Source organism: Haplochromis burtoni, unplaced genomic scaffold (assembly GCF_018398535.1).
Source record: "Haplochromis burtoni strain Fernald_Lab_line unplaced genomic scaffold, NCSU_Asbu1 Contig_52, whole genome shotgun sequence".
In the NCBI taxonomy this organism is placed as follows: Eukaryota; Metazoa; Chordata; class Actinopteri; order Cichliformes; family Cichlidae; genus Haplochromis; species Haplochromis burtoni.
In genome coordinates this window covers 246,320-261,208 of record NW_024582413.1, presented here as the reverse complement: position 1 = coordinate 261,208, position 14,889 = coordinate 246,320, and the positions used below count along the sequence as shown (strand labels likewise).

General features: G+C 40.2%; 2 protein-coding genes across 3 annotated transcripts in view; both read right to left on the bottom strand.

The window, feature by feature from the left end:
* Window positions 1–1,298: 1,298 nt before the first annotated feature.
* On the bottom strand, window positions 1,299–10,658 carry nmt1a (N-myristoyltransferase 1a). Its single transcript, XM_005921886.3, has 12 exons — window positions 10,444–10,658; window positions 8,145–8,250; window positions 7,808–7,952; window positions 6,359–6,477; window positions 5,946–6,037; window positions 5,742–5,858; window positions 5,391–5,561; window positions 5,188–5,296; window positions 4,919–5,089; window positions 4,664–4,828; window positions 4,444–4,581; window positions 1,299–2,475 (listed from the first exon to the last, which is right to left on the bottom strand). The coding sequence occupies exons 1-12, from the start codon at window positions 10,641–10,643 to the stop codon at window positions 2,455–2,457; spliced, it is 1,554 nt and encodes a 517-aa protein (XP_005921948.3). The 5' UTR covers window positions 10,644–10,658; the 3' UTR covers window positions 1,299–2,454.
* A 1,295-nt stretch (window positions 10,659–11,953) lies between these two features.
* Window positions 11,954–14,889, bottom strand: part of plcd3a (phospholipase C, delta 3a) — a 36,119-nt gene continuing 33,183 nt past the window's right edge. For both annotated transcript variants that reach the window (XM_005921888.3, XM_005921887.3), the window contains exons 13-15: window positions 13,879–14,014; window positions 13,408–13,557; window positions 11,954–13,303 (exon numbers count right to left, since the gene is read on the bottom strand). In XM_005921888.3, the coding sequence (XP_005921950.1) occupies window positions 13,161–13,303; window positions 13,408–13,557; window positions 13,879–14,014 (429 nt within the window). In that variant the 3' untranslated portion in view covers window positions 11,954–13,160. The remainder of the gene's footprint in view (window positions 13,304–13,407; window positions 13,558–13,878; window positions 14,015–14,889) is intronic.

Here is a 14,889-nt window from a genome sequence, read left to right as displayed (position 1 = left end):
TAAACTTGTTTCTCCATCCAGTAAGGACATCTCCTGGTTTCATCTTCATGTTTCCCTCTCACCAGATATCCAAACCGATATCATGACCAGCAGGTTTACAGCTGTGGCTCCAGCAAACATCAGCTACTAGAAAGAAATATTAAATAAATTCTAACAACAGCTGATCAAGCTTAAACGTGCTGCTGTTGTTTAGCGCGACATCCGGCGGTTTCCTCTTTCTGGCGCAAAGTGGGCGATAAACAAACAAGAGAGAAAAGCTTATGATTGATCAGTTTCATGATTGAAGCAGCAACAGGGGAGAGAAGAGGCAGCTGTGCAGAGTAACAGAATAAATCCACCTTTGTGCCTTTTTCCATTCTAGCTGAAGTCCGGGACAAACTGCGTCCCTTCTCAGCTCAACACCAAACGCCTAATATTTTCTCTGAATGCGGGACGATTCCATCTTTGTATGGGATGGTTGGCAACTCTACTAAGCTTGTGAATTAAAGTTCACTATCAGTAACATCATAGCACCCACCCAGCTGTATAGCTAGCACGCAGTACGAGTTATTGTAACTGTCTGTAAAAAGTCAGCACAACGAAAATAAACTACACCTAAACTTGGTTCATATCTGACCCAGACAGACTGCAGGTCATAACTTCTTACCTGAAGTTCAGTTCACCTGACACTCGGACCGGCGGCCGCCTCGGGTCTCTCCTTCTCCTGCCTCCCCTTTCTCTCATCCACCTGCTGGCCTCCACCACTTAATGAATCTGTGGAGGCTCCGCATTGCCACCACCAAACAAATGAGTTAGTTGTTTTTTTTTTGTTTTTTTTACACACCGACCAGCATCTGACCAATCCACCAATTTCATTGTTTATACCGTTACCAAAAAAAAAAAAAAAAAAAAAAAAAAAATCCATCAAGTCACGGTATGCCCGGTGGCCAGTCCAGCTATGGTCTTGCCATCACTTAACCCTTCGCATGCCAACTGTGGCACGCGTGCCCAGGGTTGCCGACCCCTGCTCTACACCCTTCCAACCCTAAAAGAAACATCTACATATTTTCATGCATTTCCTGCACCATTCATTTTTTATTCTTTTTTCTTTTTTACATCCGTTTGCAAATAGAACCAACATTTTACAAAATATTTTAACTGGGGCATTTCCCCAGTTATCATCCATCCACGCTGCAGGTCTTGCAAGTCCAGACTGCTGTTCACAGGTCCAATTCCAACACCCACCTACTCCACCTAATGGCATGGTCAGTGTAAGCTAAATATGATGTGTGAGGTGCAAAATTTTATGATTGTTAATAATATTGTGGACTTGTAGCAGGGAAAAGTACCTTATCAGTGATGTCAGCTCATCAAATATGTAAACTTGTCTCCAACTGTTTATGGTCTATTACAGTTTGCAACATTTATACATCAAGTTTTTGACTCTTTAAGACATCCTGTGTGGTTCCCTCAAGCAAAATCTGCATACTGAGCTTAAAAAAACCCTTGCCCTTAAGACTTGTATACAGTGAGAGCCAAATCGAAGGACTTCTTAAGGTGGATTTTGCAACTGGAGCCCTGTGAACTTAAGGTGTCCTTATAAATTGTATCCCTGCTTATAAATGTTGATCAGAATGCCTTAAACCTCTCCATTGCAGTCTAACCACGTAGAAAATGATTGACTTTTTTGTCTGAACTGTTAATCAGTCTGTGTAACTGGGTTCTAGTTAGTGCAGCAAGCTGTGGCGAAGAAAGTTAATGACAAGAAACTCCAGAAAATAAATGCCTTCTCTGGAATTCATCTTCAAGCTTTGCTCAAATGCCTCCATTACTGCCAGAACCGACTCTGATGAGCAAAATACAAACGACAAAAAACGGTTGACAAGGAAACTCTAAAACAGAAGCCCTTATTCTTGTGTACACTTTTGGTATTTATTATCTCACCTTTTCAGCCGTTTTCTCTTTAAAATAATTTTGATCCTTTTGATTTTCATCTCTAAAACTTAAGGATGACAGAATTATTGTAGTTGCAAAAAGCACTTCCAACAAACAGTAGGCTCTAGTCTGTATGCGTTAGGGTGTAATTCGCAGTTATGTTTGACATTATTTACACATACGGTATGCTTTGTCACCAATAATGAGCGTTTGGTATCCAGTAACCTGTGCAAACTGTTCTTGTGAGTGTGTGTATGGTACAATCAAGACAGCTTTCAGATGTACAGTTGTTTGGGATGGTAACTACAATGGCTTAAGGTCCATGTGATCGAGGAAGGAGGGAAGAGCTGAAGACTCCCCCCTGCCTCCCTGCCTGGCAGCGGTAGTGCAGGTCAAAGTTCAAAAGGTCAAAAAGTAAAAATGGGCGGTGGGTTTCCATTCTTAAAGTAGGAGGTCATCAGTTCATCTGTCAGGTGGCCAGTGCGATTGTGCCACCTCCTCACCTGATGGTGCCACTTGCTTTCTGCATTAGAAGGGATGTCACTGCAAAACCAATCCCACCTGGAAAAGAAGCAACTGAGCCGTTATGAAAACAGTCACAAATGTAGCTTGGGTTTGTGCAGGAGTCACTATGGCACATGTAAGGCATCTGTAGTAGTACTGCATGAGACTGGATGAAAATGTAACAGAAAAGCTAGATGCATGACAAAGACATGAACAATTAGCCTTTAAAAAAATTAAATAAAATACATGATGCCACAAACAAAACTGCAATACAAGTGTGAATCCAACTGCAGTGACAGGTTAAACAGTCTCTTGCATGAACAACCATAAAAAGCAAATACTTATGTGAGCAGCACAATGATACTAGAGATGGCACGATACCACTTTTTTATGTCCGATACCGATACCGATATCATAAATTTGGATATCTGCCGATACCGATATGAATCCGATATAGTGTTTTTTAATCAACAAAACTGTTTTTTAAATATCTTGCTGCATTTTGTATGAGTTCATACTCAAGTTTAAAACAACAACTACACTAAAGCTATTCTGTTATACCTATATGCAAAAAAAATATTTCATAGTTCAGCAATACTGATCAATCTAATAAACTCAAACCTACACCATCCTCCCTATTCTGGTATTTTAAAGAGTACTTAGCATAAATATTAAGCAACCTAACTAATAGGGTTCCAACTCCCAGCAACAACAAAAATAAATAAATAAAAAATAGGGAACCACCCCTCACGCTCCACCTCATGATGCTTAATCAACGTAATCAACATTAATTTGATGCAGTGTGAAAAAAAATGCACAGAAATCAATTATTTTTCAAGAAATATTAAATAGATTCAACATCTTTCTTCAACAAAATTGCAGACTGCACAGATGGTACCTTCCCAAAGGAAAAAGTACTATAGCTTACTAGGGTATATATATTAGACTTAATAGTCACTATATACACTAATTGACTTCTATTCATTTTACATCAAATTAAAACTTTGGGTGTAAGATTCGGATAATTATTTATTAAAAGCTAGACATTTTAAATGAGAATAAGAAAGAAAAGTATGTCTTTGTGCCCTCTTTTCCCTGTTAATGCCCTATCGGCCCCCCTGGCTAAACTTTGCTAGATCCGCCACTGCACAGTTACCAGCCGTCAGCTACGTAGAAAAAGATCCTCGAGTAGAAATTAATATTAAATACATTCTAACAACAGCTGATCAAGCTTAAACGTGCTGCTGTTGTTTATCCGCTGGTTTCCTCTTTCTGGTGCGAAGTGGGCCAAAAACAAACCAGAGAGACGGACTCGCGACAGAAAAGCCGATCAGCTGATCATTAAGCAGTTTCATGATTGAAGTAGCAGCCGGAGAGTGAGAGGCAGTCGCTCGTTAAGCTTAACGCAGGAATGCTTTACAAACATTCAGAGATGGACTTACACACTTGCTTTACTTCTCTCGGGGATAACTTTGTCGGAGATGAAATGCCGGGTTGCTAGCGAAGCTCCAAATGCTATCCAGACCACAGGTCCCGCATGCCACAGCCGCTCTATCACGTGATGCATACTGCTCCGACGTGCTAACGTTCTGAGGTGAGTTACGGCGTGTTGCAAGTTTTGTGAGGTGCTTTCGTGATATTTAATGGATCGGATTACATTTTTTATTTTTCTCCGATATCCGATCTAGTAATTTAGGTCAGTATCGGACCGATACCGATACGTAATATCGGATCGGTCCATCTCTAAATGATACCAGAACAATTTATACCCAAAATTAATACAGACAACAATTATATCTTTTGGTAAATTAACCTGAAACATTAAAATTCCCTTAAGATAGTTTTATATTTGTGCTACAGCAGGTGCCCATATGACAGGAATGCAGCAGCCCACATTTGCCAACCTGCAGCACTTTGCCCCTATCCCCCATTTCCTGTCTACTCTTCACTGCAAACCTGTCACTAAAAAGGCAAAAAGCCCAAAATGAAATCTTTTAAAAGAAACAAGTCATTTCAGAAACGCACCTTTTCCGGCCCCATGCTGGGACACTTCCAATTGTACAGGTAATACTGTAGATTCCCATCACCGATGCCAAACTTAAGCTTTTCCAAGAAAGTCTTGTTTTCCATTAGATCCAGTGCATTAAAGACATCAAACCCTTTCTGAATAAAGAAACAGGAAAAATTATTAGGTTTTTGAAAGTAAACATTTCAGAGAACATGTTTTGAAAGATTGAACATGCACCGATTTGGCCAAGATGAGGGCATCAGACATCAGGTCGAGCAGGGGGGTGGTGGTGTGCACATTGTAGAAGGAGTATGCCGCTTTTAGACTGCGGTGCACAGGATGATTCATAATGGTAGAGGGCAGAGTGTAGAAACTCAGGAAGTCTGTCACTTTGCCATCATTCTGTAATGACAACAAAGTAACCCTTAGTTACTTGGAGAGAATTTTAAAGGGGTTTTTTTTCCCCTCAAAGATTTTTTCTGGATTCTTTACCTCCACCACATAAGTGTCAATAATATTCTCTTGGGGCAGCAACCAGTGTTCCACCTCTTCCTGATTCATGACTGGCACCAGGTTGAATTGGCTCAGATATTCACGGAGGAGGCGATGCACCACGGGCACGTCCTTCTTGGTCATTGGCCGCAGACCAGAAGTCTTTGGGGCCTGAAAGAGCGATGACAAGGACGAATACATTAAAAGACATGCTGGAAGAAAGAGGCGATTTCTAAAGTGACTGAAAATTTGTGTTAGTCGCCAACAACCTCTGGCAAGCGGTACAACTTCATGGTCCGCTGCATAGTCATGTTCCTGCTCAGATGGGAAAACTTCACTTCAATTAGTTTTCGAGGGTTCAAAGAGCGATGCCAGTACCTGCACGAAGGAAACGTCATTAAGTACCAATTTAAGCAGTGAAAGAAATCTAACCCTAGGGCTTGGGGTTAGAAAATATCCCTGTCCCACCCACCTGCATGTGCCCACAGGTTTGGGTAGTACCACTCCAGCAGTATACACTGCCTGAAAGATTCCCTGCAGGTTGACCCGTCTGGTGATCTCTCTGATCAGAACTGGAGCGACTCGTTTGGAGCGAAGCTTCTTGTGGACGCAGAGGAAATTAATCTCAACCATTTTCTTCTCTCTAAAGCAGAAAAAACAAAACAATCATGAGACATTTATTTATTTCAATAACACACTGAATACAATCTATTAGAAATACTAGTCATAGGCCAGTAATAGAAACAAAACAAGTTCCATCGGGAAGTAAATAATGGACGGAGAATAACATACCGACTCCCCCCAAACTATTCTGTTTACTTACATGTCATAGATGTGGATGGTGGCAGGAATGGCACTGATAAAGCCAACCAGCTTCTGGTTGGAGTTAACCCTCACTCCACAGTGCCACTGAGGCAACCAGCCAGGAGGTCGCAGGGCCCTGAGGAGGACAAGGTCAGTGAAAAATGCCACACATTTCTATGCACTTGTATTAATATTTGAACAATATTTAAATATGAGAAATTACCAGAGCAGGAACTCAGGAGAATAGTCAAATCGGAACATGTTATCATCATCTTCAACATAGTTCTCGTTGAGAAGGGTGTAAAGCTCCTTGAGCTGGTTGTAGAGAGAAGAAAAGAATAAGAGTCATCTTAAAAAGTCAAGAGCACCAAATTAAAAAACAAAACCACATTTCTACAATGAACATTTGACAAAAGGACAAAGTTTCTGATTGGACTGCTACTACACTCTGACCAAACAACAAGCACTTCTGCATAAACAGTCACATAATTACTGAGAGGACAAACTTGGAATAAAAAACAAAACACTAGTTTCTTAACAAAATGTAGTGCAAAGCACCACGAGTCCAGGACTTTGTTACTGAAAGACAAATTCCTCCTGTGCATGCTTGCTGTGAGTGTTTATATGCTTTCGTACCACAGCGGGGTTCCCTAGGTCGAGGGTGTCCCAGCTGAAGCCCTGCGGGAGGCTGTAGGGCTCTTCTCGAATGTTGTCTTTGTCAGGTTCAATGGAGCCGTGTGATGTCACCGTCTCCCCTGAAGGAAAAGTAAACAGAAGTCTGACAAAGCACAAAAACCTGCAAATGATATACACTCTTTTAGACCGTCACTCTTAGAAGACCAGGAAGCAATGGCACATATCCACTGGCCACCTCATTAGGTACACATTCCCAACATTTATGCAAATCTCTCATCAGCCCTTTACCTGACAGCAACTCTGTGCACGTAGGCAGGTAGACATTGATAAGATGTCCTGCTGAATTTCAAAGCAAGCATTAAAATAGGGAGGAAAGGCGATTTAGGTGACTATGACTGTAGCATGGTTGTTGGTGCTGGATGGATTGGTCTGAATATTTCAGAAACTGCTGATCTACTACTGATTATCCCCACAACCATCTCTAGGACTTACAGAGAATGGACAGAAAATATCCAGTGAGTTATTTGGGAGAAAACGCTTTGATGATGTCAAAGGAGCATAGAGCCAGACTCCTTTGAGCTGATAGAAAAGCACCAGGACCTCAATTAACTACTTGTTACAACAAAACTATGCAGCAAAGCATTTCTAAATGCACAACAGTCAAACCTTCAAGCAGACTACAGTGGGTGCCACTCCTGTCAGCTACGAACAGGAGACTGTGACTAAAATTCAGCTTACCAAAACTGCAGAACAGAAGACAGGAAAAATAGTCCTAATTTCTGCTGTGACATTCGGATGGTAGGGTCAGAGTTCGGCATAGATTTATGTTGCCAACAGCTCAGGATACTGGCAGTGAAGCAACAGTGTGGGGAAAGCTTCCTTGGTCACATTGGGCCCCTCAGAATAAAACAACATTTAAACACCACAGCCTACCTGAGTACTGTTGCTGACAGTGTGATTCCCTTTATGACCATAGTGTACCCATCTTCTGATGGCTGTTTCCAGTAGGCTACCATGTCATATAATAAAGGTCAAGTAATCTCAAACTGGATACTTGAACATGAAATGAGGTCAGTGTACTCAAATGACCTCCCGATTCACCAGATTGCAAACAAAAAGAGCACATCTGCGGTATATTGAAATGAGAGAAATAGATGTGCAGCTTCCTCATAACCATGCCTAATCATCAATTCCAGGCACATTTCACCAACAGATTGCAAAATAATGCTGTTGTACCGAGCTTTTGCATACTTGAGTCATAAGCACAAGCCTTTTTTCCCTTCTGTTCACTCTGTGTTAACTGACCATCTGTGTAAGCCCACTTTTGTCCACATGCAGAAAAAAACCCCCAAAACAACAACAAAAACATTCTTTTATCAACCTCTAAAGATTTGACCTATAAGCTACATATTGGCATGAAATACAGAACTACGCCATCTGTAACCATACCTAGTTTGGGCACAGGCTGTGTGTCCCAGAACTGGTAACTCCTCCGAGTGGCCTCCTCCATGGTTTTGGCTGGACCTTGGCCAACAGAGAACAGTTCAATGGCCTTTTGGATCTCCTGTAGCTTATCAGCTGGCAACGAATTCACCTGTTTGGGAAGTAAACACAAATATACATCAAACAAGACAACAACAAACAGAAGTCGATCCTATCTAAACAGTCTTTAACCATTCTGTATCTAAACTGTGATTTTAGTAGTTTACACCTTAACTGGACCGTTTCTCCTTTCCTTTTAGGTTAGGTTTATAACGCATTAAGACAGAAATGCATAAATTCATGCCTTGGCAAGGGGGTCCTGAGCTGCTTCTGTGGCACCAGATTTCTTCTTCTTCTTCTGCTTCCTTTTCTTCTTCTTGGCGCCAGTGTCGTCCCCAAGACCCCTCTCACTGGAACAGGACAGAAATAGATGGCATCCTTTTTAAGACTGATCTCAGAAGAAAAGAAAATCATGGTGGAAATTTATTTTCTGCGATCTGCTTTTAAACACCCAAGCTTATTAAATCACCGACAATTCCAACACAATTTACATTTCATTGCTGATGCAAAGCCTTGTTAGCCGAGGAGTAGCTGTGTGTTTAAACTAACAACAAGAGATGTAGCTCTAGGGCAGCTAAAAACACAATAAAACCAGTCCTTCAGCTAAAACATACAGAAATTCCCAAGTTGTTTGCAGGATGTTTAGAAGTGAGTGCAGATTTTCAGAATAACCCTCTCTTCTGATCTGCTCCAACCAGAAAAGCCACATATCTCCAGCCAGCTACTTCATCTTCTGGCAACATACTTACACAGGATAATCTCATTAGTGTCCAAGAGGGGAGAAATGCAGGCCAGTACGCGGCCTGTATTTGAAACACCAGCACAGATGGTGAATCAGATGACATCTAGAAGAAGAGTATCTGTGCGTGTGTGTTTATGTACTGTATGTACAAGAGCCCAGCAAGTGACTGGAACAATGGACAACAAAACATTCAATGGTTTGTTCTCCCACTTTCCATTTCAACAGGGTAGAGCAGTTAAGGGGCCAAACAATTGTTTCTGAGTGCAGGAAGGTTCAAAGACCTGCAGGGGAATATGTTTCACTTTAGCTAGGGTGACCAACCGTCCTCTTTTCCCCGGACATGTCCACTTTTCACGTTCTGTCCGGGGGGATTTTTGAGATTGATAAAAAAAGGCCGGGTTTTCCTATATTCCAATAGAGGACCCATGTGTGTGACATCATCCCCAAACTGCTGCTTTCTGAGTTGTTCTGCGCTCACAGACGGGACAGACAGCGCACAGCAACTGTTTAAAAGATCCCAAAGCGCAAGTCCATCTTTTCAGACGAACTGCAAAAGAAATTTCACTCGTACAGACCCAGTACTGGTAATTTTTCTTATAGAGATGAGGCATTATTTCTGTACCATTATTTAATTCAGGGGCTTTTAAGTTTTTTTTTGCACTTCTTGACTTGTAAAAGCCTATATGACATAGTTTACAATTCACAATCCATTAACTGCACAGAGAAGGAATCTTTGAAATATATCAAATATGTTTCTTTAAGCAAGTCCTTCATGACTGAGCCAAGTGTCCTCTTTTTTGGAAATCAAAATATGGTCACCCTACTTTAGCCATACAGCAACGTGGGTTTGAGGTAGAATTCTGCAACATTAGGTTAATTTATTTCTCTTTATTTCGCTTTATTCGCTTCTTTGTGTCTCTAAAAACGGAAACGCGTGGCTGTGGAGTCAGATTTCCTCCAGTTAGTGATCAGATGTTTGCGAAAACTATCTTACAGAGACGCATTCTTATTCCACTTGTTCTACTAAAAACAAAGGTCAGCTGCTTTGCGGACACGCGGTTTCAAATGTGACACCACTTCTCTCTTTAAAAAAAAAAATACAATAAGAAAAAAAACAAAAACAGGGTTTCTATCAAAGCTTGTACTGAGTAAGAGCAACCGAGCTAGGCTGCTTTAAGATCGTGAACAATTCTGTGACTAAAGAGGGAATTCAAAGCCCTCACTTCACAACGCCGGGGCCCAGGTATATTATGTTTAAGCTGAGTGCTTTTTGCATGCACGTTTGTGCTTGTTTCACTTTTGATCTTGCACCGAATCCACACACACACAGACAATGCCAGGTACGCTAGCATGCAAGCTAATACGCTACATGTCAACTGGCGCAAACGTGATTTGCATCATTTACCGTCAACACAGCAACGGCATGCGAAGAACACCGGAAACTATCAATTTAGTTAAAAGTTTATTTTTTCTGCAAGTTTTATGAGTAACAGAAACATGCGTCTTGGCGTAAAATTGGCTTCTAAACGCACTTTGCTTTCTCCTTTCTAACCATATACTTAGGAAAACGCTAAGTCCAGCCTATATTTGGAAAAGACATCCTTCTCAGCCAATCGGATGAAAGAACAAGCAAGCGAACGTTGCTACTAACCAATAGGATGAAAGAAAATGGGCTGGACAACGTCGAAGGATGGCCGTCTATCCCGACTGCTCACCGAGGTTTAGTTTAAGTTAATTTTGTTAAAATCTCCAGAGCCGTGACGTATTTTACGCCACCGACCGAGTAAGCCTGCCTCCTTACCCATCGTCAAAGTGGTGCTCTTCATTTTCACAGTCGCTGCAGTGTGCGTGATCCTCTACATCTTCTTTCTCCGGCATCGGTGCTGTCTCATTCTCATCCGCCATCTTCAACCAGGAAGTGAGACTCCACCGCGTGCCCCTTGACACCTTTAAAAGAGTCTCGACGCTATTGGCTGAAACGTGCAGTGGAGGCGTAGCCATGGTCGTGTTTTTTTACCCGATCATTTCCAAATATTTACGATAAACAGAAGGCTCGTAATGGAGCGGGCACGGTTTGTCGTTTTAAAGCGTCCATTTTTAAGTTCTCACAGCCCCAGTAAAAATAGATTTTTTGTGTATTTAATATATTTTTCCCTCTAAAGACAAACAGCCATGTGGCGCCCATACAACCCAAAGGCAAATGAAATCACTGGAGTGGAAACACGTGCAAGATGGTGAATCTTGCAAGATAATCTGAGGCCTAATAAATTAATATTACAGCAGGGTGAGTAAGAAGGCAAAGTCATGTTCAGATTTAGGTGGATTATTTAATGAGACCATCTGAGCAGATTAAGCATTGTGGCGTTGATATTTCTTATTTGAAAGTCAGTTAAAATGCACTAACAGTTAGGTAAAAATGTACATTAGCTGTTCTTTTACGTAGTCTGCGTAGTGATTAGCGCCTCCAAAGCAGCCAAAACCTTTTAGGCCCACATCTAATCTATTTTCATAATAAATAAACCCTGATAGGAGCATTAAAGAACCCAGTTTTTGCATAAAGTAAGCTAACAGGATATTCTTCTATTGACGTTTTGCATGAATACATTAAAAGTAGTGACACGGTGTTTAACAATAATTACTACAGCAATGGAGCTACAGCTACGGCAACAACAGTTGGACAAAATACCCACAGAGTTGCAACATACACAGTATAAGAAATCGTGGCAGTCATATGAGACGATAACATGATTATATTTGCTAATGATTATTTCAGAGAGCCGTGTGTGATTACTTTTTGTTAGCAATGCAACATTTTGACCTAAATATCAACAGGGACTATATTAATATATTTGAGGTGTATTTTTGAACCATTTCTGCTGATGTTAAAAACATATCTGTGATGATTTTAGCGTTAATTTTAGACTTTTTAGCAACATATTTCTTGAAGGGGGAAAACTACTAATACTGACCTCATTTTTCTGTCATTGTGGTGTTGCTGACTGACATTCACAACCCACTGTGTGTGTGTTTTTGTATTTAATTAAGTTTACCACAAAATATTCAGTGGGTGGATTAACTCATAATTCACGGATATGCTCGGAAACAAAAGAAGTCCAGTTGTTGGAGAAATTGCTGCCATGCTGTGTAATGTGAAATTTCATAAATATTGCTAAGAGTTTTCATTTTTTTGTCTTTACTTTTGGCCTAATCAGGCAGGGACATATCCATTGATAGTTCTAATGTTGGAATATAGAGATTTATCATGTTTTAGGCTGACAGCTTTAGAGTACCACAGAAAAGTCAGACAAAAATTCACAGATTAGAACCTTCTGGTTATGCATTTATTAAAGTGTCAGGTGTCCACACACAACACTGTGGACTTTTGAAACTAAAACAGACACTTGTATCTTTTGACAGCATGTGAAAAAAATTGTTAGAAGTGCTTTATAAAAACATTTTTCTTGCAAACATAACCACTCAAACGCATCCCACAGCTTCTATATTAAACATTAAGAGAGCAAAGTTTTACTTCACCCACTATTAAATACATATTACATTTTTCTCAAAAACCAGCGTGACCATTAAAACTGTAATTACAGTAATTACTTTTCATCGCTGGACCATTTTATTATCAGTGAACCTCCTTATAAGAGTATTAAAAGATTCACTGTAGCCTGGAGTAATTAGTGGTTGTATTAGATTGATGCAATTAGTTTTTAACAGCATTTTTTTCTAGATCTGAATACGAAGACAAAAGTTGACAAAATGAAAGAAGCTTATATGGAAATACTGTATCGTTAAAAGTCAAATATGATTTTAAACAAGCACATTTGAACATATGTGAAATGATGCTAAGATAAAATACAACACATTTAAGAAAAAAGCTTATCTTTGCAAGTTAAGTCTGTCATGTTCTGCTGGAAGATGTAAGAATATGTTAGAATTTGTCTTCCAGACAGAATTTTAAAAAGTGCCCAGATATCTGGAGTATCAAGTACTTGTACCTGGGCATGATGGGCCATGGCGCCCTGGGGCACTCACTGACACAAAATTAAATCTGTATTACAGCACAGTTAATGGTGCCAATAATAACATCTAAAACACTGATGTTTATGTATATTGTCAAACACAGTTAGTTACACTTGGTTTACATCTCATTGCAATTCTGTTATAGCATCAATTTAAGAAGTGCTATTTTACTTAAGCGATCATTATCCTTCAAGTTAAAAAAACATGTTAAAAAATAAAATGATGACATAAAATAAATGATCTTCATTCTCTCTAACAGTCCCTTTTTCTGCATTTTTTGTTATGAATTACAGTCACCAGAGGGCATGTGTCCATCTCTGACAGACACCTTTCTTCAAGCACTGGGAAGTGGTTTTGTGCAAACTGGACCACTTGGGGTCTGAACTGTAAGACAACGGCAGCATTCTGTCTCTGTCTGTTTACACTCGGAGCTCCTCCTTCCAAGGTCCTTCATTGTCCAGATATCTGATTGTCTTGTTCAGATGTGTGTCACGCTTTGCCTTTGGCAGCGGCAATACGCTCAGCCATAGTTTTGACAGGAACACCTCTGCGAGTCACTTTGACATGGATAAAGAGTGTAGCAGGAGAAAGGCTAGAACCATCTGCCTTCAGTAAGTGAATATGTCGATAACCTGGGTGGGGAGAAGAAACAAACAAAAAAAAAAAGAGTATGACACATATTAAAAAGAACATCCGAGAGTGAAGACTGACTTGTAGACTAAATCTTAATAAGCACCTATGCGAAAGCTTGTAAAAGGTAAAGTGAACTGCCCCACAAAGTCATTTTTGGCAGCATGATCGTGGTCCTCCACTACAAACCGCACCAGGGCCAGCTCAGGGACTTGCAGCTGGAAGCTCAGAGTACAGTCCCAGCGAGGGTTGAAACCTGCAGAGGGCGCACAAGAGCTGTAAATACACCATCTGGTGCATTAAAACGTTCAAACAAACTAATCATGGCATTGGATTGAAAAGACTCCTACACAAGTATATATTCCAAGATTTGAATAAGGTACAAAGAAGCTTTCTGACATCATCTCTTGTCTCCTGTCACTGCATTATAAAAGTAACACTGATTTACAGAAATGCCTGCATTGAATTTAAATATACATAGATAACATATATATTATCACTCTGCAAAAAAAAAATACATATAAAAATGTATTTTTAAAATTTTATTGTTGTGGATAAATAAATAAATAAATATTACCATTGTTGTCAATGCGGTGGGTTTTTTGTTTTGCTTTATCAATAGCCACCCCATGAATTTCCACCCACACTAGTGGGTCCACAATGGAGCTCGCCTTCTCTGTGTTGATTTTTGGCAGCTGTTGTGCAGATATTATCTGAAAAAGCAAAACATAATTCATCATTGTGTGCATGAAATTATCATTAGAAATGTATAAAAAAAAGTCTATTGGAGGCAACTTTTTTGCAAAATCCGACAATCTGGATAGCACACAATAGCTCTATGTTTAGACTCTAGTTTAGACATAAGGGAACTCTTCCAGAGGAACAACAGAGGATGGCCTCTCCTCTATGAAAAAAATTGAAGTATGGACAGTAATAACAAGAACTAAATGACACTATGAAAAATAAACTTGCCACAAAAAGGAAGGAAACTTCCTTTTTCTTCTAACAATACTTCTTAGCAATAAATCCTACAGGGAGTGCAGAATTATTAGGCAAATGAGTATTTTGTCCACATCATCTTCTTCATGCATGTTGTCTTACTCCAAGCTGTATAGGCTCGAAAGCCTACTACCAATTAAGCATATTAGGTGATGTGCATCTCTGTAATGAGAAGGGGTGTGGTCTAATGACATCAACACCCTATATCAGGTGTGCATAATTATTAGGCAACGTCCTTTCCTTTGGCAAAATGGGTCAAAAGAAGGACTTGACAGGCTCAGAAAAGTCAAAAATAGTGAGATATCTTGCAGAGGGATGCAGCAGTCTCAAAATTGCAAAGCTTCTGAAGCGTGATCATCGAACAATCAAGCGTTTCATTCAAAATAGTCAACAGGGTCGCAAGAAGCGTGTGGAAAAACCAAGGCGCAAAATAACTGCCCATGAACTGAGAAAAGTCAAGCGTGCAGCTGCCAAGATGCCACTTGCCACCAGTTTGGCCATATTTCAGAGCTGCAACATCACTGGAGTGCCCAAAAGCACAAGGTGTGCAATACTCAGAGACATGGCCAAGGTAAGAAAGGCTGAAAGA

Excerpts from the sequence above, each read along its gene's own strand:
- nmt1a (XM_005921886.3), bottom strand. The coding sequence starts at position 10,643 with ATGGCTACGCCTCCACTGCACGTTTCAGCCAATAGCGTCGAGACTCTT. Across the intron at positions 6,478-7,807 it reads ACAGCCTGTGCCCAAACTAG|GGGAGACGGTGACATCACAC; the intron begins GTATGGTTACAG and ends CTTTTCCTTCAG. Across the intron at positions 4,829-4,918 it reads TTGACACTTATGTGGTGGAG|AATGATGGCAAAGTGACAGA; the intron begins GTAAAGAATCCA and ends TTGTCATTACAG.